Below are 25,549 nucleotides of genomic sequence, written 5' to 3'. Positions count from 1 at the left end.
TGTTGGTCGCATGAAAAATGCCTTACGCTTGCGTTGTTCTAGGTTGTTCGAATCGATCAAACCGTGAAACTGATAAGTTTCTTCAGGGTTCCCTGTGAACTAATAAAGGGTGAACGAACACAGAATTTCACAAAAAGACATCGAGATAGGTGGCTTTTGAACCTCTCACTGAAATTGAAGGGAGCAGAGTTGAAACATGCTCGAGTTTGCAGTGATCACTTGGTGAAAGGTTTGTATTTCACTCTCAGCTCTGTCCTTAGTGTTTTTCCAAGTACTTTTCTAGCTATGTGTCATCATTTTACGGTACTTTTTTTTAGTCACGAAGCGCTAAAGTCCCCAGCTGTTTCTTTGTTTACTCCTCGCAAAGTCCATATGCACAAAGGTCGCGTCAAAATTCTTCCCCAGCCATACAGTTACAATGCGCCGTGATCAATTCTCCGTCTTGTTTAACTAAGATCCAGGTCTTTAAAGGGGTTTCTGATGATCTTTGTGAATGATTTACCTGAGAGATAAGAGCCAACACAAGTGAGAATCAAGTGAACTGTTGGTTGTTTACACTTCAACTTGCAGCACTTCATTGTAAAAATGCTAACGAAAAGCTTTAAAAAAAACATACTTGCATGGGTAAAAACAATCCAGGATTCATTCGGCAGCGACTTGATCCCGAGGTCCTTTACCCAGCCACGTACAAAAAATGTTGTAAGCCTCCATGCTCTTCCACGCTTTCATCTGTTTTGCGGTGTAGAAGGACGTCTGCAACACCAGATAGTTTGAGATGTCAGGGAACTCGACTGAAGGGTAGTTTTCGAGATCGTATGACATCCTTCTTTCCCAGACTGTAGGGGTCGATTCCATTGCACATAGCAATCTTCTGAATCCATCTAAAGTGAGCAGTGGCTTCTAGATTACGAGCATACTTCCAGTAAAACCACTAAGAAAAGTCACGTGACTGAAACCCAGCAATATTGCAAACAAAGAATTGTTAAGTAGCTTTGAAGAGTTAACAAGCTAATGGCCGTCTTCATTGCCTGTGCTTCACATTTTTAAAAGCAGCCTACAGTATGTTAAGTGATCAATGTGTGGATGTAAACTGTAGTAATGCATCCTCTGAAATAGGATAAGGCACGCTGGTGTTTCTCAAGTCTGTTCATGAAACTGATTTTCTTTTTGACTGGTTTGTGTTATGTTTTCACTTGACAACTTTTTTTTTTTTTTAATCTTTCTTCTCTTAGGGATTTGTGACGGGCAAGTCTAGATAGCTGAGGCACTTGAGGGAGGAACACCAGCCCCTTACCCTTCATCCCTCACCCTTGACCCCTGCCCCCTCCTCCCCTCAAGGAGCCATGGCGCCTCGTAAACGTGGCGGTGGAGGCCGTGGCATGTCCTTTATCTTCTGCTGCTTCCAGAGCAATGACCACCCGGAGATCACCTACCGGCTGCGCGAGGACTTCGTCTTGCAGACCATGGAGCCCACGCTCCCCATTCCCAGCTACGATGAGCTGGACTGCATGTTCTCTGAGCTTGTGGTGAGTGTCAGCATGCATAAAGGAAATTACCTCCATTCCTATGACTATGACTTAATCAGAATCATCTGTCTTTTGGTGGCATTTTTTTTTCTCCCAATCCTGTGTATTGTCACTTCTGTTCCTGGTTACGTTGCTGTAAAAATAAGCTTGAAGGCATTTCTGCCAGTGTAACGTTGATGTATTTGAGTGCTGATTCTGGGTGCAATGTTACTCCATGCACTCGACCAGGGGATAGAAAAGGTGAACACAACCCCATAAAAAAGGACTTTGAACATAATCACAATTACCAAGGCAGGCACACTGGTGAGTCATAGTGGGTTTAATGCCATGCATCGGTGTGTGTCGGCTGTAATGGAGTTCTAACTTCGAAGAAACGCGATGCAGTGTACAGCAGAAAGAATTGTTGTCCATACTGCAGGTTGCTAAAGCACTATTCAAGCAGAGGATTTTATGTAATGTGATTTGTAAGTGATTTGACTGGCTGATTCGTGAATGATTCACAAAGGAAAACAGGTCTTTGTGTTTGGCAAAATACAGAACGAAATCTACTCAGATTTGACTCATTTTCATATTTGTTTAAAAAAAAAACGTGAGCATAATATAATGGATCTTGTTTAGAATCATTTGAATTTGCTGTAAACCCCCCCCCCCCCCCCCCCCCCAAAAAAAAAAGGTTAACTTGAATTGGGCTTAAATAACAAATTCTGTTGCATTATTTCTCTCAAAGAGCCGAGTCCAGAAACTCATGACCATATTCGTCAAGCAGGCAAACTGCATCTGCGGACACTTTACAGAAAAGTTGTTCAACATATGCCGCTTTTCCACTACCAACGCGGCTGAGTCGGGCTGAGTGGGGCTGTTGGAGTTGCATTTCCACTACAACCGTGCTGGCTGGAAGTGGGTGGACACATTGGGTGGAGTTAGCGAAAGTGGGTGGACGTCACGTGATGTCGTTAGGCGGCGCAAACAGTGACATCAGTGATCTTTTAAGCGGTAGTCTCACGACCCGGATAGTAAACAATAAACATGGAGTCGTTAGTGTTGCTGGTCTTGGTGCTGTGGCTTGTTGTCACCGACAACGCCAACAGATACTGGCAAGAGCGTATAGATGAGACGAGGCGCATAAGGCTTCAGAAATTCTCGTAATTCGTAATTATTCTTCTTCCGGGTTTACGGTGTTTACAGATCCCAGCGTGCTCGCGGGGCATGTGAGGACACTCCTCCTCACCAATCAGTGCACAGGGGAGTGTCTCCTCACGCCCATAGCCCCACTCGGCTCGGTTTGGCTCGCTTCAGCCCCACTCCAAAACCGTGCGAGTTTAGGGTGTTAAGCAGGTCTGAAGCGAGCTGAGTCGTGCTGCTCTAAGGTAGTCGAAACGCGAGCCGTGTCGGGCTGAAGTGAGCTGAAGTGAGTTGAAAAAGGGTAGTGGAAAAGGGCCAATAGGATAACTCCATCAAAAATGACCGGAGTTTCAGCAGCAGCTGTTTTGACCAGCTCCAGTAAACATGATGGACTGGTACCAAAATCCAGAATTGTGACACCCAAAGGCATTTTTGAGATAAAGTCGGCAAACAGTCTTATTTTGTCAATTTGGGTGTGCCGAATTCAAATCTGCAATATGCCGAGCTCTATCTGACCTCTGTTGACCTCTAGAGGTCATTGAACTTTGGGCCTGTAAACGTCTCAGCTGAACCCAGTTTCTTCTCAGCTTTCTCAGGAATGAAATGTACTAAAATGATTAATGAAGTTAGCAAATGGCCTTGTTTGTTAAATGTTTGGGTGCTGAATTAATTTTTCATTTGTAAAACGACATATGACCTCTGATAACCTCAAGGTCATTAAACTTGGCCTATAGGCCTATGCATTTAACGGCATTTTTAAACTGACTTTACTCCCCCAAAAAGAATATGAACAGACAAAAAACAAATAGAAAGGAACAAATACAACATTAAATGCCAGTCCATGTACATGTGACTTACTTTTCACAATGAGAATGCCTAGGCGATCACCTTACATAACATTGCATTACATTTAGCGGTTATTGTTTATACAAAGCTACTGAAAAAAGGACAGATTCAGCAGCATACAAAATGTGGGGGCAAAAAACAAACAACAAAGAAAAAACTCTCATACATATATATATATATATATATATATATATATATATATATATATATATATATATATATATATACTAACCCTGATTTAACCTGTATGCCCCCACATTTTGTATGCTGCTGAATCTGTCCTTTTTTCAGTAGCTTTGTATAAACAATAACTGCTAAATGTAATGCAATGTTATGTAAGGTGATCGCCTAGGCATTCTCATTGTGAAAAGTAAGTCACGTGTACATGGACTGGCATTTAATGTTGTATTTGTTCCTTTCTATTTGTTTTTTGTCTGTTCACATTCTTTTTGGGGGAGTAAAGTCAGTTTAAAAATGCCGTTAAATGCATAGGCCTATAGGCCAAGTTTAATGACCTTGAGGTTATCAGAGGTCATATGTCGTTTTACAAATGAAAAATGAATTCAGCACCCAAACATTTAACAAACAAGGCCATTTGCTAACTTCATTAATCATTTTAGTACATTTCATTCCTGAGAAAGCTGAGAAGAAACTGGGTTCAGCTGAGACGTTTACAGGCCCAAAGTTCAATGACCTCTAGAGGTCAACGGAGGTCAGATAGAGCTCGGCATATTGCAGATTTGAATTCGGCACACCCAAATTGACAAAATAAGACTGTTTGCCGACTTTATCTCAAAAATGCCTTTAACTCCTTAAATAAGCACTTTTTTGAATTTTGGTACCAGTCTATGATATTTCAAGAACACTTGAGTTATCATTCAAAAACTTAGTCATTGGATATAAACACAGAACCTGCTGCAACACAACCCAAGTTCCTAAGAAGCAGCTCTTGCCCATTCCCCCCCCAAACATTTTCTTTACTTATGGATGTGTCTACATTTGGAGAAAGTCAATGGATGCCTTCAAATCCAATATATTTTACCAACCATTCAGTCATGCTGATGGATGGTGTAAAGGTTAATGATGTATCCGCAAGATTGAATATTGGTTTCATGGCCATTTTCTGAGATAAGATATAATGTACAGTACAGTGTAAATGAGAACATTTTCAGTTCTGTTTTCCGATATGGCAAGCAGTGTTGTAGTCGAGTCGCTAAACCTCAAGTCCGTGTCCAGTCTCAAGTCCCCAGTATTCAAGTCCGAGTCATTAAAGAAAATTTCGAGTTCAGTCTGAGTCGAGTCCACTACTGATCCGAGTCGAGTCTGACACAAGCCCCACTATCAACAGGGCAAATAACATGAGAGAGGGTTAACACTAGCTAGTTCATCGGTCAGCAAGCAAACCCTGCTATCAACAGAGCAATGAACATAGCGTGTCACTTACTTCTCTGGGTGGAGTCTTACCAAACACAAACAAAGATTGAGGTTCGAGGTCGTCCCCGTCGGCTCCTCGATAGTTCTTCTACATATGGAGCACATAGCAGTGTGTTTTTTTTTTTTTTTCCCCCCCACCGCACGAGAAATCTGTATAAGCGAAGGGGACAATCCTAGGGGCTTCTCTCCAGGTATTTTAGCGCCATAAATGTTTGTTTGTTCCTGAACATGATGTATGAACAGGTGAATGTGCGTTCTCTTGCACAAAATTAGTATAAAAATTAACATGGATATAAATATCTTGTACTAAATTATTATAGCATGTTACAAAAACTAAAGAAAAAAAAACCCAGAGTACTCATCTCCAGTTTACGAGCCTGAATGCAATTAATGCATGAGTTGAAGTCTGAGTCATCAGTGCGCAAGTCCAGGTCCTTAAAATTTAGGGCACAAGTCGGATTCAAGAAGTATACTTCAAGTTCATTTTATTAAGTATATTTAAGTAAAGTTAAAGTATATTTCCTGAAGTATACTTTTGCGTGTACCGTGAGTTGGCCTAGTGGTTAGTGTGTCCGCCTCTCGATCGGGAGATCATGAGTTCGACTCACGGTCGGGCCATGCTAAAGACCATCATAAAAATGGTACCTACTGCCATCTGGCAAGGCATGCTGCAATACAGATGTGAGTGGGGAGTCAAACTCTCGTGGTTACCAGAGAACTAGCCCCCCGCTGTAACCCTAGCTATGTGATAGGCGAGAGGCCGAGGGAAACGGAGATCGACGGTGCCCTGTGCGCCACATGGCGTGGGAAGGACTTTGATTTGATTTTTGATACTTTTGTGTACCAAGTATTCTGATATCAATGTACTTACAGTATACTTGTAAGTAAACTAATCTAATACTTCTCGGGACTAAATTGGCCCACTTTTAGTTTATCAAAAGTATACTTTAAGTCTAAGAGAAGTACACTGAGTATACAACTAGTATTTTTTTATTTTGCACTGCTAGTATACCACAAGTAAACTTTTATACTAATAGTTTACTAGTTCTATACTTGTAGTCCACTCTTTAGTTTACAAAAGCATACTTCATAGTATACTGGAAATATACTGAGTTTTATACTTCTAGTCCACTTTTTACTTTACTAAAGTATACTTTGTAGTATACTGGAAATATACTATTGGTTTACTCGTTACGCACTTCTAGTCCACTTTTTAGTTTATAAAAGTAGACTTTATCGCATGCTGGAAATATACTATTAGTTACTGGTTATATACATCTAGTCCACTTTTTAGTTTTGAAGTATACTGCAATTACTCTTATAGGTATAATATTAGTTTTCTAGCCCTAACCCTTAAGCACAGCTACAGGGCAAGTACATTTAAACATAAGACACAAATATTTTAATACTTTATTACATTTTTTTATTAAGTATATCTTGATCAAAAGTTTAAGTATAAGCTTAATATACTTAGACTTTTCTATATACTTTTCAGTGTAAGCCAAGTATATAACCCCGATTCCAAGAAAGTTGGGACAAAGAACAAATTGTAAATAAAAACGGAATGCAATGATGTGGATGTTTCAAAATTCCATATTTTATTCAGAATAGAACATAGATGACATATTAAATGTTTAAACTGAGAAAATGTATCATTTAAAGAGAAAAATTAGGTGACTTTAAATTTCATGACAACAACACATTTCAAAAAAGTTGGGACAAGGCCATGTTTCCCACTGTGAGACATCCCCTTTTCTCTTTACAACAGTCTGTAAACGTCTGGGGACTGAGGAGACAAGTTGCTCAAGTTTAGGGATAGGAATGTTAACCCATTCTTGTCTAATGTAGGATTCTAGTTGCTCAACTGTCTTAGGTCGTTTTTGTTGTATCTTCTGTTTTATGATGCGCCAAATGTTTTCTGTGGGTGAAAGATCTGGACTGCAGGCTGGCCAGTTCAGTACCCGGACCCTTCTTCTACGCAGCCATGATGCTGTAATTGATGCAGTATGTCAGGGGTCATAAAACTATGGCCCGCGGGCCGACCCCCCTTTGACTGGCCCCCCAGCCCCTCTGCCCCCACCACTTGAACCGGCCCTATGAGGCAATCCCCAAAAGTGGTCATGGCCTATTTTTTTTTAATTGCTTTTTGGCAAATATGTCTGCATCTTGTATTTTGTTGATTTTATCAATTAAAATTGATATTTAGTTATAAAATGAACTATTCATATTTTCAGAATTTTCGTCATATGCTCGCGATCAAGCAGTGACAGGCAGCGCACGTGCAGAGAACTGTCATTGTTCAGAACAGCAAAATGGCTAGCGGTCGGCGAAAAGCTGACAGAGAGTGCAGAGTTTTTAAAGAACAGTGGACCACCGATTATTTTTTCGTTCAGTGTAAGGACCGTGCAGTTTGTCTTGTATGTAAAGAAAATGTGTCGGTTTTCAAAGAATATAATCTGCATCCTCACTACGAAACCCGCCACAAAGAGTATGCTAGTTTGCGAGGGCAAACAAGAGAAGACAGGATTTGGAGGATGAAATGCGGACTGGCTGCACAACACAATGTATTCCTTCACCAAACCCAGATCAACCAGGCTGCTGTCCGAGCTCGCTATAAGGTAGCTCACCTACTGGCTACCCATGGAAAGCCGTTTACTGATGGGGACTTGGTTAAAGTATGCATGCTTGCTGTGGCCGAGGAGGTGTGTCCCGACAAGAAGGATGCGCTCAACGCGGTGAGTCTCTCCGCACCTACTATGACCAGGCGAACTGAAGATTTGGGGGACAACGTGTATGACCAGCTGAATGAGAAAGCGTCAGAATTCGAGTTTTTTGCTTTGGCCATGGATGAGAGCAATGACGTGCAGGACACGATCACAGCAGTTGTGATCTATTGCTCTCATATTATTATTATTATTTCACTGTTTTTTTTTTTAAATGCATTTATTTTATAGGCCTATTTATTTGATCTTTATTAAGTGCTGCACACAATTATTATTGTTATTAATAATATCAACGGGCCTACCTACAATTTATAATTTTCCACTCACCTTTGCCAGTGTCAATCACCTCAACTAGGCAGATGTTTCTTACCTTGACAGCTTTGATGTTATTTTTATTAGAAAATAAATAAATGGAATATCTGTGGTATTTCAAATTAAAACAAAGTGTGAAGACTTGATTACTACTTTTGCAAACCACTAGTAAAGATAAACAAATATGTGCCCGGAATCAAGTGTTGATATACAGTGCCGCCCAGTAGTATTGGCAACCTTGAAGTTTATGTACTTAAAGTTAAGCATCTCCTGAACAAAAGTGATGTAGTGATGCAGAATTTTTCTACAGATAGCTCGTGGTTAATATAAAAGAGCAAAGTATCAACAAAATAAAAAAATAAACAATTAGAGTGAAAAAAAAATGAAAAAGGTAAATCTTGCTGTATCACTAGTATTGGCACCCTTTGCTGTTAGTCCTAAAACCTAATCTAACTAAACCTAATTTGACTCACCTATGGTAAATTACAAATGGAAATCACCTGTGAAGACCTGTCTGTGCCCATGTGACATGAAATGGCCAATGAATGATGAGATTTGTGTTTTGAAAAACCAACTGTTTCACTCAGTCCCTTTTTCACAATGGTGAAGACAAAAGAGCTGTCTGAAGAAACAAGAAATGCAGTTGTTGACAAACACAAGAGCTCCAAAGGATATAAAGCCATCTCCAAAGAGCTTTGGTATCCCTGTGTCAACAGTGCGTAATGTTATTAAGAAATATTTGAAGCATGGAACTGTCAAGAACCTCCCTGGGCGTGGGGGTAAGAGAAAAATCACTGATAGAAGTCATCGAAGGTTGGTGCGATTGGTGGCAGAATCACCTCAGTTAACATCTACGGACCTGCAGGCCCACCTGGAACAGTCTGGGGTAACTGTTTCAAGAAGCACCATAAGGCGCACACTCAACACAGCAGGGCTACGTGGGTGGAGGCCAAGGAAGACCCCATTATTTGGAAAAAAAGACACAAAAAGGAGCATCTGGAGTTTGCAAAAGAGAACCTGGACAAGCCACAGTCCTTCTGGGAAAATGTCCTGTGGACAGATGAGACAAAAGTAGAGCTTTTTGGGAATTCTCACAGGCAGTATGTTTACAGGCGCTGCAATGAAGCATTCAAAGAAAAGAACACCCTACCAACAGTCAAGCATGGTGGAGGATCAATAATGCTGTGGGGCTGCTTTGCTGCATCTGGGACTGGAGGCCTTACCCGTGTCATAGGGATTATGAAATCTGAAGATTATCAACAGATTTTGGAGCAAAATGTCCTGCCCAGTGTAAGAAAGCTCGGTTTGAGGCGAAGATCTTGGGTACTCCAACAGGACAAAGACCCCAAACACGCATCTAAAAGCACACAAAAATGGTTAGAAAAGAAAAAATGGACTGTTTTGAAATGGCCAGCAATGAGTCCTGACCTCAGTCCAATTGAGAATCTTTGGGGGGAGTTGAAATCTGCCATTGGCAGAAGGAATCCTTCAAATATCCAAGACCTAGAGCGCATAGCGAAGGAAGAGTGGGAGAAAATACCACAAGACAAATGCAAGAAGCTCATTGATGGCTACAGGAAACATTTGGAGGCCGTCTTCGCTGCCAAAGGGTGTGCAACCAAATACTAAGGAGGGGTGCCAATATTCCTGCACCTGCTGTATTTCTGTTTTTTGTTGTCTTAGAAATTAAAATGCCTATTTTGAACGAAAACAACTTTTCAGTTCCTTTGGACCTTCAATTAAAAGATCTTGGTATTGCAAATTGTGTCCATTTCCATTTATTTCTGGAGATATTACAAAAGTTGTGAATAAAATTAAGGGGTGCCAATACTGCTAGGCGGGGCTGTAGTAGTGGGGATATAGTAGTGTAGCTGGCTGTGCCAGGTTAGTAATCTCTACTACACAATGAGGCCTGCTGGTGGTCATATTTGTCTGGGTCATACAATTCTATGTTATATAGCTGACCCGACCCCGGCCCCTATCACAGTCAGGAACGACAATGTGGCCCCCAGAGAAAAAAGTTTGGTGACCCCTGCAGTATGTGGTTTGGCGTTGTCATGTTGGAAAATGCAAGGTCTTCCCTGAAAGAGACGTCATCTGGATGGGAGCATGTTGCTCTAGAACCTGGATATACCTTTCAGCATTGATGGTGTCTTTCCAGACGTGTAAGCTGCCCATGACACACGCACTAATGCAACCCCATACCATCAGAGATGCAGGCTTCTGAACTGAGCGCTGATGATAACTTGGATCGTCCTTCTCCTCTTTAGTCCGAATGACATGGCGTCCCTGATTTCCATAAAGAACTTCACATTTTGATTCGTCTGACCACAGAACAGTTTTCCACTTTGCCACAGTCCATTTTAAATGAGCCTTGGCCCAGAGAAGACGTCTGCGCTTCTGGATCATGTTTAGATACGGCTTCTTCTTTGAACTACAGAGTTTTAGCTGGCAACGGCGGATGGCACGGTGAATTGTGTTCACAGATAATGTTCTCTGGAAATATTCCTGAGCCCATTTTGTGATTTCCAATACAGAAGCATGCCTGTATGTGATGCAGTGCTGTCTAAGGGCCTGAAGATCACGGGCACCCAGTATGGTTTTCCGGCCTTGACCCTTACGCACAGAGATTCTTCCAGATTCTCTGAATCTTTTGATGATATGCACTGTAGATGATATGTTCAACCTCTTTGCAATTTTACACTGTCGAACTCCTTTCTGATATTGCTCCACTATTTGTCGGTGCAGAATTAAGGCCAATTTATGCTGACAACCCAGTCCTCGCAGATAGCGTCGCAGACAGTGTCTGCGTAGCCCCCCCCACCTTCGCAGCCGCTCTGCGCGCACCTCCCAAAAATTGTGACCACCGCAGAAGCCTCGCAGACAGCGCCGCAGACAAGAGGGCTCTGATTGGTCCACTCTACATCTGCTGTACACCCACTTCCGCTTCCCTACTTTCCCGGTTTTTGTTTTCACGACCGGCATTTTTAAAAACACGAGCGAAGATGGAGCAGCATGAAGAGCGGTTGATCGAGGAAGTGAGGAAGTACGTACATCTATACGACTCCAGTTCTAGTCATTATAAGTAACCGGAGGATAAACACTCCACTAACCACACCCACCAACTACTCCTAGCGACTTCGCGCCCCCTTGCGTTGTGCCGGTGAATAACATCGCGCACGCCTATTATCCCTGCTCAACAATAAATTACAACTGTCTGCGAAAAGCTATCTGCGAAAGCCTTGTTGCACGAGCATGCAGAGGCCTTTAGGGGGATTGGTGATCCTCTTCCCATCTTTACTTCTGAGAGCCGCTGCCACTCCAAGATGCTCTTTTTATACCCAGTCATGTTAATGACCTATTGCCAATTGACCTAATGAGTTGCAATTTGGTCCTCCAGCTGTTCCTTTTTCGTACCTTTAACTTTTCCAGCCTCTTATTGCCCCTGTCCCAACTTTTTTGAGATGTGTTGCTGTCATGAAATTTCAAATGAGCCAGTATTTGGCATGAAATTTCAAAATGTAATATTAGTGCTGTCAAAGTTAACGCGATAATAACGCGTTAACGTGATCTCAATTTAACGCGATTAAAAAAAATAGTGCCGTTAACGCAAATTCTAATTTGGCCCTGCGAGTCACCCGTAGTTCCTGCTGAGGCTTGTCGCGTGCTGCGTTTAACTGTACCAACAGGTTTACCGTCCAAACGAGATCACATGGGATTACCTTTCACAGGTGAGACTGGAAAAATACTTTTCAATACTGTTCCTTCAGTCTTCAGTTTCCAGCTCATCTCCACCGGGGAGGTGTAGAGTTATAAGCAGTGAGAATTAGATAATACAGTGCCACACTATGATGAATGTTTTTGAACGCATGATTAATGTTTTTATTTTTGTTATCTGTTTTTTTTTTTCTTCTTTTATGGCAAATACTTCTCTTCAAAAGAAACTAATGAAGAGTAAAATAAAACATTTTTTTAATTTTCACAGTGATGTGCACTTTTTCATCCCTTGGTTTTCTCATCTAATATGGAAGTTATGGATGTCAGTGGCTGTGACAAGACGTTATGCTCTGCAATTAAAAAAAAAAAAACATTGGTACAAAGCAAGCCCATTCACTTTTTTATGCTGACAAGAGAATTACAATGGTTTTTCATGTGACAAAAATGTGCGATTAAATTGCGATTAATCGCGAGTTAACTATGACAGTCGCGACATTAATCGCGATTAAATATTTTAATCGCTTGACAGCACTAAAATAAATATATATATATATATATATATATATATATATATAAAAATAAAACTTTAAGTGTATATCTAATAAGTAAGTAAAAAGTAAACTGAAAGCATACGCTCTTATTTTTAGTTTAAAAGAAGTATACTAGAAGCACACTTGAATAAACTTTTTTTCTGTAAGGGCAAGCTTGATGGTAAGGCCTTCCTATAGCTTGGATCTTATCACTGGATATGTTTATCACTGAATATTGTGGTTTATATAGTGTAGAAGTAGATTTTCATGTCTTTTGTGTCCCAAACAACTGGAGGATTTTTTTTTTCCTAATGTAGTATCTTGGATGTTTTGAAAGTGAAGAATAGCCATGCTTCTTTTTACATATTAGATATTAATATAGTAATGACTTTATCATGCCTATACCACATACAGTGTTAATGAATGGGATTGTGCTGCACCATGATGAATTTATTCAGCCCCACTTTGCTGTGAACTTTGCAGTAATTATAGGAGCGTGGCTAAATGACTTGATCAACTTGAGAGCTTGAAGAGGGATAACAGTTCCCCGCCAGGACTGGCAATTTATCTCACTGTCCCCCTTTCTCTTTTTCACACTTTCTTTCTTATGTCTTTTTCTTTACTTCCTTGTTCTTTCTCGCTCACTGCCAACCCCTGTGATCCGTTGGCTCGGCTTGCGCTGAAAAATGTCGAGCCTCTTTGCATATCAATAGGTCCAATTGAGTGGCCTTAAGTCTTGGCCTATTCTGTCGAGTAATTGCTCGTTTTTGTCTCTTAAGCCTCCTTTGGTTTTGAATTGCTGTACAAGACCGAGCGGATTCACTCAGTCTTTTCCCAGTCTTTACAGAGACATTACAGCCTTTGCCACGCGCTCCGCTTTCACGATGCAAGTCGATGTGCAGAGTGTTGTTGTAGTAGGAATAATAATAAAAATAAATTCAATTTATATAGCACCTTTCTCACACCCAAGGTCACTTTACAATTAGGGAAGGGGGGGAAAGAGTCCACCAAAAGAAGGTCAGGATGTAATTCCAATGGCGTAGCTACCCACAGTCCCACCAAAAGGTGCACGAAGATAAATCCTGTGACGCCACCAGGCAACATCGCTCAGAACACCATGCCATGGATCCACAAAGCGAGCGCAGAAGCACTGCCGCACAGAGCCCTGGTATGTCCCACACCACCTGCACAGCCACCGTGACGCCACTGGGCAACATCGCCCAGAACATCATACCAAGCATAGAAGCACCACCGCACAGAGTGTTAGACAACCCTGATGTTAAGAGCAGTGAGCTCGCTGCAGTCCATAGCGAGGAGCACAGGCATCACCCATGGCGGACCTAGGCCTGAAGGGAACCGACGCCCAAAACTGGGTCTGGAGCTACACCACAACCGACGGACAAAATATTCCCCATTTTAAAAAAAAAAAAAAAAAAAAAACAAGCTATACAAACACAAAAAGGAAAATGAGTGTTTCCAGGCAAAACAAACCTCGCCTGGTAGCACTTATGATGAATATGAAGATATCGCGAAAAAAAATAGGTACCCTATGGGTACATGTGGCTACTGCTTATAAGTAAAATTGTTTTCTGATACCATGTCCATACAGTTTTATACCAAGTGTCTGTACTTTATATTATTCTACTCTTACCTCTTACAGTTTTCGAAACTGAAACCTCCGAACCGAGGCTGACATACGCACGCTGTCACCATGACCCAAACTCTTATTTCCTGGAAATGGCCCGGCGCTAGAGCTCAGTGGAACGCACTTTCCCTCTGTGATAAGCATAAACATGTCAAGCAATTTCTTTAGTCTCATCCATTTATTTCGAATGGTGAACCGAATTGTATATACTCGGCGGCCATTTTAATCAGAACACGTGTATGCGTATGCGCAGTGCACGATTGTTACACTCTTAGAGCACGATGACCTGATGGCAAGCGCCTCTATATTGCCCCTTTTCCACCAAAGCAGTTCCAGGGCTGGTTTGGGGCCAGTGCTTAGTTTGGAACCGGGTTTTCTGTTTCCACTGACAAAGAACTGGCTCTGGGGCCAGAAAAACCGGTTCCAGGCTAGCACCAACTCTCTGCTGGGCCAGAGGAAAGAACCGCTTACGTCAGCGGGGGGGCGGAGTTGTTAAGACCAACAACAATAACAAGACCGCGAAAGATCGCCATTTTTAAGCGACGAGAAGCAGCAGCTGTACAAACGCGAAGTCATTTATTATTATTGTTGTTGTTGTTGCTGCTGCTTCCGTGTTTTTGCTTCGATATTCGCGCCAAGGTTTATGCAAACGTAGCGACGTAACTGACGTATACAGCGACGTAATGACGTGGCTTCCCTTAGCACCGCGAGCTATGGAAAAGCAAACTGGTTCTCAGCTGGCTCGCAAGTTGAACGAGTTGTGAACCAGCACCAGCCCCGAACCAGCCCTGGAACTGATTTGGTGGAAAAGGGGTATATGAGGCAGTAGACACAACAAAAATGATTGACCTTTTTGGTGACCTTGATCAGATGACCCTCAAAATGTTAGAGGTTCTATTTGAGACGAATGCCCATCTATCCTGAAAGTTTAATGAAGATTGATCCAGCCATTTTCCTGTAATATCGTTAACAAAGAAAGAAACAAAGACACCCGACCGAAAACAACACCTCGCTCCCTGGTGGACTCCATCCCGGGCGAGGTAACAAAAGGGGTGTTCACATGGCACATATTTGCATCGATGCTGCACTGATGTATTTTGTTGCGATATATCTTACACCGGTGTAAATTTTGTGGAGCGTTCACACGTCACAAACCTGCTTACTAGAGAGAAGCGTGTTAGCACCAGTGCAGCCCCACTTGCGTTCACACGGCAGTTTTTGCGACCGTGCTATACGAGAGTAATAATGCGGAAATGAAATATGCACATGCGTGAAAATGTACTTCCTTTTCCCGGTTGTCATGGCATCACCAAGCGCCGGGAAAACAACGTGGATGAAGACACCAGTGCTGCCAGATACTGCTGACGTTTTCCAGCCCAAAATATGTTAAAATCCGCCAAAATGCACTTAAAACCGCCCAATCTGGCAACACTGTAAGACACGCAGTTCTGTTGTTGTTGATATTTGCCATTTTGGAAGCGCAAAATACCAGGATGCAAATTATGCAATGCCCGTATGTAATCAACTCTCCTCACGCGTAGCGAGTCTACCCCTGTAGCGTTCAGACGTCCCGTTTTATATCGGTGCTGCCCCGCAAACTAGCATTTACTCCGGAGTAAATTTCTTAAACCACCTCCCGAGCAGGGTTAGATTTGCACCGGTTAAAGCAGCTTTCAGGGGCTACACCGGTATAACTTATGGCCCTTTTCCACTACCCTTTTTCAGCTCACTTCAGCCCGACACGGCTCGCGTTTCGACTACCAAAGAACAGCACGACTCGGCTCGCTTCAGCCCTGCTTAGCCCCTAAAACTCGCACCGTTTTGGAGTGGGCCTGAAGCGAGCCAAAGCGAGCCGAGTGAGGCTGGGGGCGTGAGCAGACACTCCCCTGTGCACTGATTGGTGAGGAGGAGTGTCCTCACACGCCCACACACGCCCCGCGAGCACGCTGGGATCTGTAAACACCGTAAACCCGGAAGAAGAAGAAGAATTACGAATTACGAGAATTTCTGAAGCCTTATGCGCCTCGCCTCATCTATACGCTCTTGCCAGTATCTGTTGGCGTTGTCGGTGACAACAAGCCACAGCACCAAGACCAGCAACACTAACGACTCCATGTTTATTGTTTACTATTCGGGTTGCGAGACTACCGCTTAAAAGCTCACTGATGTCACTGTTTGCGCTGCTTAACGACATCACGTGACGTCCACCCACTTTCGCTAACTCCACCCAATGTGTCCACCCACTTCCAGCCAGCACGGTTCAGCGCGGTTGTAGTCGAAATGCAACTCCAACAGCCCCACTCAGCCCAACTTGGCACGGCACGGCTCAGCCCGACTCAGCCGCGTTTGTAGTGGAAAAGCGGCATTTGTCCCATGTGAACGCTCTACCGGGGCAGCCCCGGTGCTACACCGGAGTAAAAGTTGCCGTGTGAACACCCCTAAAGGGAGGAAAAATAAAAAGCTCCAGTGAGAAGCATCAGCCAAAATGCGCACAGCGTACTCAAGTGGAAACAGAAATGACTCGCATATAGATGTGTAAATTTCATACGGTTGTTCAGAGGAGCTTTCCTATCAGGTGAAGGTCTCTGTTTGAATTGTTGACACAGACGAATATCCACATGCTTCATGACGGGCTGAAAAAAAATTTTTTTTTTCTTCAAAGAAATAAAACTGATTATTTATAGTGTGCTGGCAATGTGAGGCAGATAAATGTATCTTTTGATATTATTACAGGATGCACAGCACATTCATTCATTGACTTTAATTCAATCTAGTTTGCATGATATCAACCCCGATTGTCCTTTGTCTAATGACTAAATGAAGTTAGTCAGTCAGAGATTCATCCACATTTTGCATCCAGCCTTTGGCAGAGCATTAGGCTATCTCTTTCAGAAAGAACTCTTTGGTTGTGGATAAATTGATGCGAGAATAATAAGGTGTATAAGAAATTAGATTTTTCACTCAAGACAGAAATTTCATCAAGGGGGTTTTTTGGTGAGAATTTGAGCCTTTTTTTTTTTTTTTTTAATCTGAAACTGAAAGATCTTTGTGCTGGGTCCATACAGGAGATTGTGTAGCTGAGAGTGCGGGGCACAGATGAAAGCTTTTGCGAGAAACTATTGATTTGATCCTAGCGTCGTTGTATTCCCTTATATAGCTTGCAGATGAAGGTGTAAACCGTGACCAAGAAGGCAATGCCATAGAAGGTTTCTATGATGCAGTCTGTGCCAAACTGTGTTTTACTTACCCAGGCTATTCTCTTATAAACATTGTAACTTGAATCACTTTGCACTCAAGTGCATGAACACCAGCTTCCATTAAAGAGCAAATATTTGAACGATTTTTCTTTTCATTAGCTAAACAAAAATGGACTGAGAAACCACTTAAATTTTTGGAGCAAGAACAATAACATGGAATATACTATTACACCTCCAAGAAAATGCTGCGAATGATATTGGGCTGTATGGTACTGCCTCTAAAACGGAGCACATAAGCTTCAACCAGCAGGGTTCAGTACAATCTTTATCAGGAGAACCAATCAAAGCTGTCGAATCCTTCACATATCTCGGAAGCGAAATCAACTCCACTAAACATGATGTGAAATCTCGTCTAGCTAAAGCTTGGGCAGTCTTGAACAAAATGCAAATAGTCTGGAAATCAGATCTATCTGACTCTTTTTGCGCCACAGTATCAAATCAAATCAAATCAAGTTTATTTGTATAGCGCTTTTAACAATAAACATTGTCGCAAAGCAGCTTTACAGAATTTGAATGACTTAAAACATGAGCTAATTTTATCCCTAATCTATCCCCAATGAGCAAGCCTGTGGCGACGGTGGCAAGGAAAAACTCCCTCAGACGACATGAGGAAGAAACCTCGAGAGGAACCAGACTCAAAAGGGAACCCATCCTCATTTGGGCAACAACAGACAGCCTGACTATAATATGAACAGTTTTAACAGGTATAACCCTCAACTGTCCTCATGGGGCCGTCCTTCACAGGAGTGGGGCGATAAAACTCCGACCAGACACGGGGCACCAGGATGGACCAAGCAGGTCCGAGGGGCAGAAGAGGCCAGCATCTCAATCCCAGGATCAACATGTAACTCAGAGGGACAGATGGGGGGGGGGGGGGGGGGAGAGAGAGAAAGAAAACACGTTGTTAGGTATGCCCTAAAAATAACAAGTATTAAATCTGTGTGGTAGGCTCGCAGAGACGAGAGTCTTTACATCAGGCATAACACACAATGGCATGTTAATATGGTAAAAAATATATCATGACCTGCTCTGGCTGGATGCTTGATTGGGTGATGGGAGCACACTCCTCAGCAATGATGAGATGCAGATGGGACCCTTAGGGCTGGCCAAGACAATTCAGTTACATTTCACCGGGTCTGGGACATGCGACAGAATGTCTGACGGCCGATTCCCTGCAGGCTACGATAGCCGGTCGAGGTCCCCACCGTCTCCACCAAAAGATTAGACCACAGTAGAATCAGTCCTGTTGTATGGTGCCACAGCTTGGACTCTGACTAATACCCTCGAATCCAAACTCGATGGCACTTTACACTCGGATGCTGAGAGCTGTCCTTAACATCTCTCGGAGACAACATCCCACCAAAGCACAGCTCTATGGATAAATCCCTGAAATCTCATCTACCTTATGTGAGCGTAGATGGTGTTTTGCTGGACACTACTGGCGAGCAAAACAAGAGCTTGCAAGTGAACTCTTGCTATGGATTCCTCATCATGGCCAAAACCAAGCTGGTAGACCAGCCACCACGTACATTGACCGACTATGTAGAGACACCGGTTGCCTACCTGAAGATCTGCCGATCTTGATGCAAGATCGTAATGGATGGCGTGATGGGATGCTTGTCCGAGCTAGCTTGACTAATGATGATGCGAGAACAATAATGTGCAGTGCATGAATGAGTTAAATTGAAATTAAAAAAAAAAAAAAAACACCATTGTATGAAGCTCGACATTTAGACTACATATTAGGGTGCATCAGTTGTCCTCACTTTCATAAAATCTGATGCATTTTTGTTCGGGTGTTCCTTTTCACCAATAAAGACATCCTGTAAAATTTTGGACCATATTCAAAAGTCTAATGGTGGCACCATGAGGTTCATTTTTTGCCAAAAAAACGCTTATTTTATGTTTTTGCGTAAGGTTTGAATCACAATGCTGGACTCCATTTATTGATTTCTTGTGACCCAGAGATCATGTTAAGAACCTTTGCAAGGGATTGAGAAGCGTTAATGTGATTCAGAATACATTTGTATTGTTTAAAATTAGTTGAACAATGATTCAATGAACAGCTAAAACGCAAACTGTGCTTGATAATATATTTAGAATATGTACTAAAAATGTGTATCTAAAATATTTGGTATACTCTATAAGGTGCCATAATGTTTCATGAAAAGTGATCGAAATTTTGTCATAAAAGTCATAAAATAGCAGCTTTTTCCATAACTTTGAGCTCCTGGTGCCACCATTAAACTTTTGAATTTTGTCAAAATATTTCACCCAGTGTGTTTTCTTACCAAAAGGAACATAAAAACAAAAATGCATCATGATCGGAGGAACTTTTCATTTTTAGGGGGCAACTGATGCCCCCCTAAAAATGAAACATAGAGTTCCACTGTAGTTGTTTTGTCTCTAGTGCATACCACTGGTAACGTCTCCTCTAGTGCTGGACTGTGACTAAACAGCCGTTATCCAAGCTGGATCTCCAGTTTGATTCGCATGCCTGTGCGGTGAGACACCGCTCGAGGCAACTCTCTTAGCTACAACATCACAAACAACAAGTAGCAGTAATTAGTAGGACTAAATATGTGGTTATTGCAGCATCAAATGTAAATATGTACTCACACTCACTGGCCACTTGAATAGGAACACCTATACCCCTGTTCAGTCATGCAGTTTTCCAATCGACCAATAATGTAGGGGCAGTGTATATAGGTCACACAGAACAGCATCTGTTCATGTTAACATCAAACATCAGAATGAGGAAAAATATGATCTCGGTGACTTTGACCATGGCATTAGAAGAACAGTTGCATCCCAGAAAGAGAAACAGGAAAGTGACCCTCGCCACACTCTTTTCAACCATGTGCCAACGGGAAAGAGGCTGAAATCAAGGCACAGCTTCATCAGGGCTGTGAAAAATTCAAAGAATTCCATGGATTTGATAGCAAAAATACCATTTTTGTAAATCGTGTATTTTTGCAAAAAAAAAAATGTAGTGGGTGGGGGTACTCTGCTAATGGTTGGGGACCGTAATTGCCGATGAGTAGTCGTCGACTTACGACTGCGTTTGGTTACGACTGACCGGTCGTAAACCGATCTGGTCGTAAGTTGGCCTATGCTAAATGAACATAAGTATATTGTGATGTGTAATGGTATTGTAATCATCTTAGTCTTATCAACATTTTCTTATTTCATTAGCTTGGCTCATTATTTGGTTTAAGTCAAACACTGCATACTCGGGTGAAAGTAACTTTTTTATTTCTTGCTGGTATATTATTTTGAGCCATAGTGCGTGCGCGCGTGCAGCGCGCGCCGAAAAATACACCCAATTATTTATTATTGTCTACTTATCAAGCATTCACTAGGACTTCTTATCACTCAGTAGTACTAGTATAGTACTTTATCATACTATCACTCTTTCATCCACCTGTATCAGTTTTTGATTATAAATAAATTGCAAACACATCATTTCAACAACACAATCGTTTTAATTACTTTTTTATTTAGCTGAACAGTTGAAAACTAACTTTTCATTTTGGACATTGGACACAGAACAGTGTAACAGAACAGAAAAGTGAAAGTTACTTTAATTACCAGCTGCGCACGTTATAGCACAAGATCTGGTTAAGCCGTACGCGCGCTGTAGCTCGCTCGTTGTTTGTCCAGCGAAACACTGCACACGTAATAGAAGAGGCTGGATGCAGTGTTGCCAGATTGGCCGGTTTTAAGTGCATTTTGGCGGGTTTTGAACATATTTTGGGCTGTAAACCGTCAGCGGTATCTGGCAACACTGGCTGGATGCTGGGCAACGGCATAGTGGTTAGCGCTGTCGCCTCACAGCAAGAAGGTCCGGGTTCGAGCCCCGTGGCCGGCGAGGGCCTTTCTGTGCGGAGTTTGCATGTTCTCCCCGTGTCCGCGTGGGTTTCCTCCGGGTGCTCCGGTTTCCCCCACAGTCCAAAGACATGCAGGTTAGGTTAACTGGTGACTCTAAATTGACCGTAGGTGTGAATGTGAGTGTGAATGGTTGTCTGTGTCTATGGTGGGGTTTACATTAGACCGTATCAGCGGATCATCAGATTAACGTTTTTAAAACGATTAGCGTGCACACAGCAACACTAATACACGGATACGCTCGGCTCCGCAGGCATCCTGCGCTCCAAATCACTCCGCCTTGAACAGCGAGTGCCCTCTGGAGGGTGCGCACTCCGGCCCTGCGCAGCTCACGGAGCGCGCGAGTGAAGCGCACAAGCAGTGATTCGGGACTGAGCCGCTGTGTGTGTGATCTCAGTGCATATCACTTACCACTTGCAAGTGGAAGGATGGCAAGCCTAAAGACAATCATAACTACACAATGGGCAGTATTTGCATCAGTATTTGCAGTATTTTCATACTTTTATACTCTTTAATGAAAGGTGATACAAGGCGGAAGTCCGCGCCGTTTTTCAGCAGTCGCGTCACATGACCAACGCCAGCGAATCAGGAAGGTGGATGTCACAGTGACGTTGTCCAATGACGACGCCAGCTAGAGCTCAGCACAGCGTATCCGCGTATTCTCAGTGTTTACACAGCACCAGACCAGACACGATCTAGATTGAATACGTGGACCCTGGCGGATTCCCGTTTCCCGGCGTTTTAATGTAAACGGACAGTGCATCCGCGAAGAAAACGAGACAGATACGGTCTAATGTAAACTTGGCCTATGTGTCAGCCCTGTGATGACCTGGCGACTTGTCCAGGGTGTACCCCGCCTTTCGCCCATAGTCAGCTGGGATAGGCTCCAGCTTGCCTGCGACCCTGTAGAACAGGGTAAAGCGGCTAGAGATAATGAGATGAGATGAGAATTCAGATGCAATTTTTTTTTTTTTTCTTGAACCAATTTTTTTATTTATCGGTGAAATTTATTACAATCTATTTGAGCATATCACACAAAAAACTTGGGATTTATGATATGTATATATTTTTTTTGGTAAGACTAGCACTTTAAAGCCATGAACAGGAATCTGAGACTGTAGTGGTAGTTAAAGTTCGTTGGACATTTTTCCAAATGCATAAAATCTAAGTGTGAAAATTAAAAAAAAAAAAAAATTCCAGGAGTTTCTGAAATAATAATCAACCTAGCCCATCTAGCACTAACAGCCATGCCATGGTCAAAGTCCCTGAGATCACATTTTCTCCATTCTCATGTCTTAATGTGAATATTAACTGAAGCTCTTGACCGGTATCTGCTTGATTTCATGGATTGTGCTGCAGCCACATGACTGGCTGATTGGATAATTGCATGAACGAGCAGGGGTACAAGCGTTCTTATTAAATGGTCGGACGGTGAGTCTTTTTTCCAGTCGAGTATTATTTAGTTATACTCACTTTTATACCCTGTCCACACTAGGGATTTTGTACCGATACGATACTACTTTCGTACCGCAACACCTGTCCACACTAGCAACTATACCGGTACTGTAGCGGTATAACTGTATCGGTACGAAACCCACAAATGTATGGGTTTCATACTGGTACAGTATCGGTACTGTAGCGCTTCGCTGTAGTGTGGACAGATGAAGCGGTTCTGTATCGATACAAATATAATGTGCAAGCGCAATGAACCATTCCTACGTCTTCCGGGTTATTCATGCAATGCAATACGCCCGTGCTTTCCAGCTGTAAATAAAACGTCAAAATGGCTCAAAACGACCGTGGAGCTACATGGAGCAAAGAAAGGGGGGAGAGGGGGAGGGAGGAAGAAAGGAGGAAGAGGGAGAAAGGGAGGGGAAGAGAAGGAAAGAGGGAGAAAGTGAGGGGGGAGAAAGGGAGATTCGTTTTCTTTGTTTCTTTCTCAACTGCCTCGCACGTTTTATACGATTCGACTGAATAAATCTCATCTCATCTCATTATCTCTAGCCGCTTTATCCTTCTACAGGGTCGCAGGCAAGCTGGAGCCTATCCCAGCTGACTACGGGCGAAAGGCGGGGTACACCCTGGACAAGTCGCCAGGTCATCACAGGGCTGACACATAGACACAGACAACCATTCACACTCACATTCACACCTACGCTCAATTTAGAGTCACCGGTTAACCTAACCTGCATGTCTTTGGACTGTGGGGGAAACCGGAGCACCCGGAGGAAACCCACGCGGACACGGGGAGAACATGCAAACTCCACACAGAAAGGCCCTCGCCGGCCCCGGGGCTCGAACCCAGGACCTTCTTGCTGTGAGGCGACAGCGCTAACCACTACACCACCGTGCCGCCGACTGAATAAATGACCACCAGAAATACAGACTGTACATTGACAACAAAAAGCGCACACGCGTTGTTTCATCCGCCATATTCTCGGAAGGAAGTTATTCGGTAACCATGGAAACATTTCGCGCACGCGCATTTCAACTACCGTGAAAGAAAACCGCAAACATTTCTCGCTAGTGTGGACAGATGCGCTAAACTGTACCGCTATACTTTGTATCGATACAGTCAGGGCGCGATTTGTCAAAAAACCAGAAGGGGGGATGTTTTTTTTTTTTTTTTTTTTTTAAATCATGAAACATCACAAAATTAAGGTAACAATAGGCTAACAGCTCAATAACATCCGATGATATCAAATGAATAACACTAAATGAAAACGAACACATCTTCCTATCTCTCTGACTAAATACACGAACACTAACACACAACAAAGTTCGCATTGCTTGTCGCGTTGCTGTGATGTTTCTCTTCCTCCGGATTAAATGGACAGTGACTCAAAAATCACTAAAATACATGAATACTAAATGAACAGTTTGCTCTGATGGCGCAGTTCATGTGGCCTTTTCTGCTTTCCCGTCGGTGCGCTATCCGCCGCGTTTGGCCTTCCTTTAACCCACATTTCTGCGAATTTCTCAGCAGGGAAGGAACGCACGTCTGGCCCATTGACAGCGAGGAAAAGAAGGCTGTCAGTGTGGATACATTAATTCTGTTGCGCTCATCAGTCAGGATGTGATTCATGGCGCTAAATCCACGTTCACACTCTGATTATCTACAATGTATCTATTTGCTGGGGACGTTTGTGAACATCAAAGCTGCCACTTCGGGTCATTTTGAAAGTGAGTGCAATGTAGACCATAGAAAACTGTCTCACAACATGCCTGTCATGTCAACATTTTTTTTTTTGGTTTGTTTGTTTTATTGGCGGGGTTGTCCCCGAGGATTTTTTTTCAGCAGAGATAAAAACCAGAGGGGGGGTGATCCCCACCATCCCCCCCAGCAAATCTCACCCAGGATACAGTTATACCACTATCGTACTGGTATACATGTGAACACAGCGTTAGATGGATGTTTGTCAGCAGGGTGTTGAAGAGACTGACACTCACTACGTTTACATGCACATAGAGAGAATCGAATTTCTGCCGTTGCTCGACTGAAATCGAAGTTCAAAATGCCATGTATACACCTTAATTCGGCTGAAATTGAACCGAACTTGATTTCTCGGAATCGAGCTACACGACCTAGTTTATGCGATTTCTGCCGAGCTACTTTGTGCATGTATACCCTATCGAGCTAGTTGTCGAGCTACTTCCGGAAGCGACGAGTGACGAGACCACAAGCGGGAAACACAACAGCCTCGGTCGGCATGACAACAGTAGTAGCGAGCAGCAGAAGAGGTCAGGAGGAACAAACGAAGAAGAGAAAATGGCGATGTAGAGCTCTCTGAAGTGTGGGTGGAGCACAGAGGACGGCAGGACAAAGCTTCTGGTACTAATAGGCTTTTTATTGTCAGACTTTTCAGTTTAACAGCCTACTTTTATTCTTGAGAGAAAAAAACACGCGCGCGCTGTTCTAGTCCCGGGATGAGCTCTCCCCTCTGCCTCCTTAAATAGGGCGCGGTTACTGGGAAGACACACAAACACAGGTTAATTACCGTCAGGTGTAGTGATTCTGCCACTCACCTTCCCTGGCTCCGCCCTCCTGTCACAGACCGGCGCTTGACCACGCCCCCACTGCCACAGGCAAGCAGAAACGTGCACTTCTGGAGCAATGAGGAGACAGAGTTCATGCTCATTCAGCTTAAGGAGTTGAATATATTAAAATTCATGGACGGGAGAAAAACGCGCAATGGAGAACACGGAACTGATAACTTTGTTTACACTCTTGAATAGCTCTTCTTCATGACGACAACCGGAAGTGTACCAACACGATGGGGCGTGTTGCGCCACCTGTGGCTCGGGTACACAATGCACCTCATACAATAGCCCGATTTCATTGTGTGCATGTAGGATTGGATTTCTCTGGCACCCTGCTGGGACCTTCAGCTCGATTACCGACAGCAGCTCGATTTGGATGTGCATGTAAACGTAGTCACTGATGTAATCCTTAGCAATGATACAGCTGCTCATGGTGTTCTCTAGTGAATGGAGTGAGAATGAGACTGGCTGGAGTCAGGCTGTGCAGCACATGGAGATAATGCTGGGC

General features: G+C 43.0%; 1 protein-coding gene across 5 annotated transcripts in view; it reads left to right on the top strand.

Annotated features, from left to right (window-relative positions):
* daam1b (dishevelled associated activator of morphogenesis 1b) overlaps window positions 1-25,549 on the top strand; it is a 196,062-nt gene that overhangs the window by 95,612 nt on the left and 74,901 nt on the right. For all 5 annotated transcript variants that reach the window (XM_060917728.1, XM_060917727.1, XM_060917729.1 and 2 more), the window contains one exon: window positions 1,233-1,526. In XM_060917728.1, coding sequence (XP_060773711.1) covers window positions 1,344-1,526 — 183 coding nt within the window. In that variant the 5' untranslated portion in view covers window positions 1,233-1,343. The remainder of the gene's footprint in view (window positions 1-1,232; window positions 1,527-25,549) is intronic.

This window comes from Neoarius graeffei, chromosome 3, assembly GCF_027579695.1.
Source record: "Neoarius graeffei isolate fNeoGra1 chromosome 3, fNeoGra1.pri, whole genome shotgun sequence".
Lineage (NCBI taxonomy): Eukaryota > Metazoa > Chordata > Actinopteri > Siluriformes > Ariidae > Neoarius > Neoarius graeffei.
Note: the sequence above shows the minus strand (reverse complement) of the source record. Positions and strands in the feature narration are given on the sequence as shown.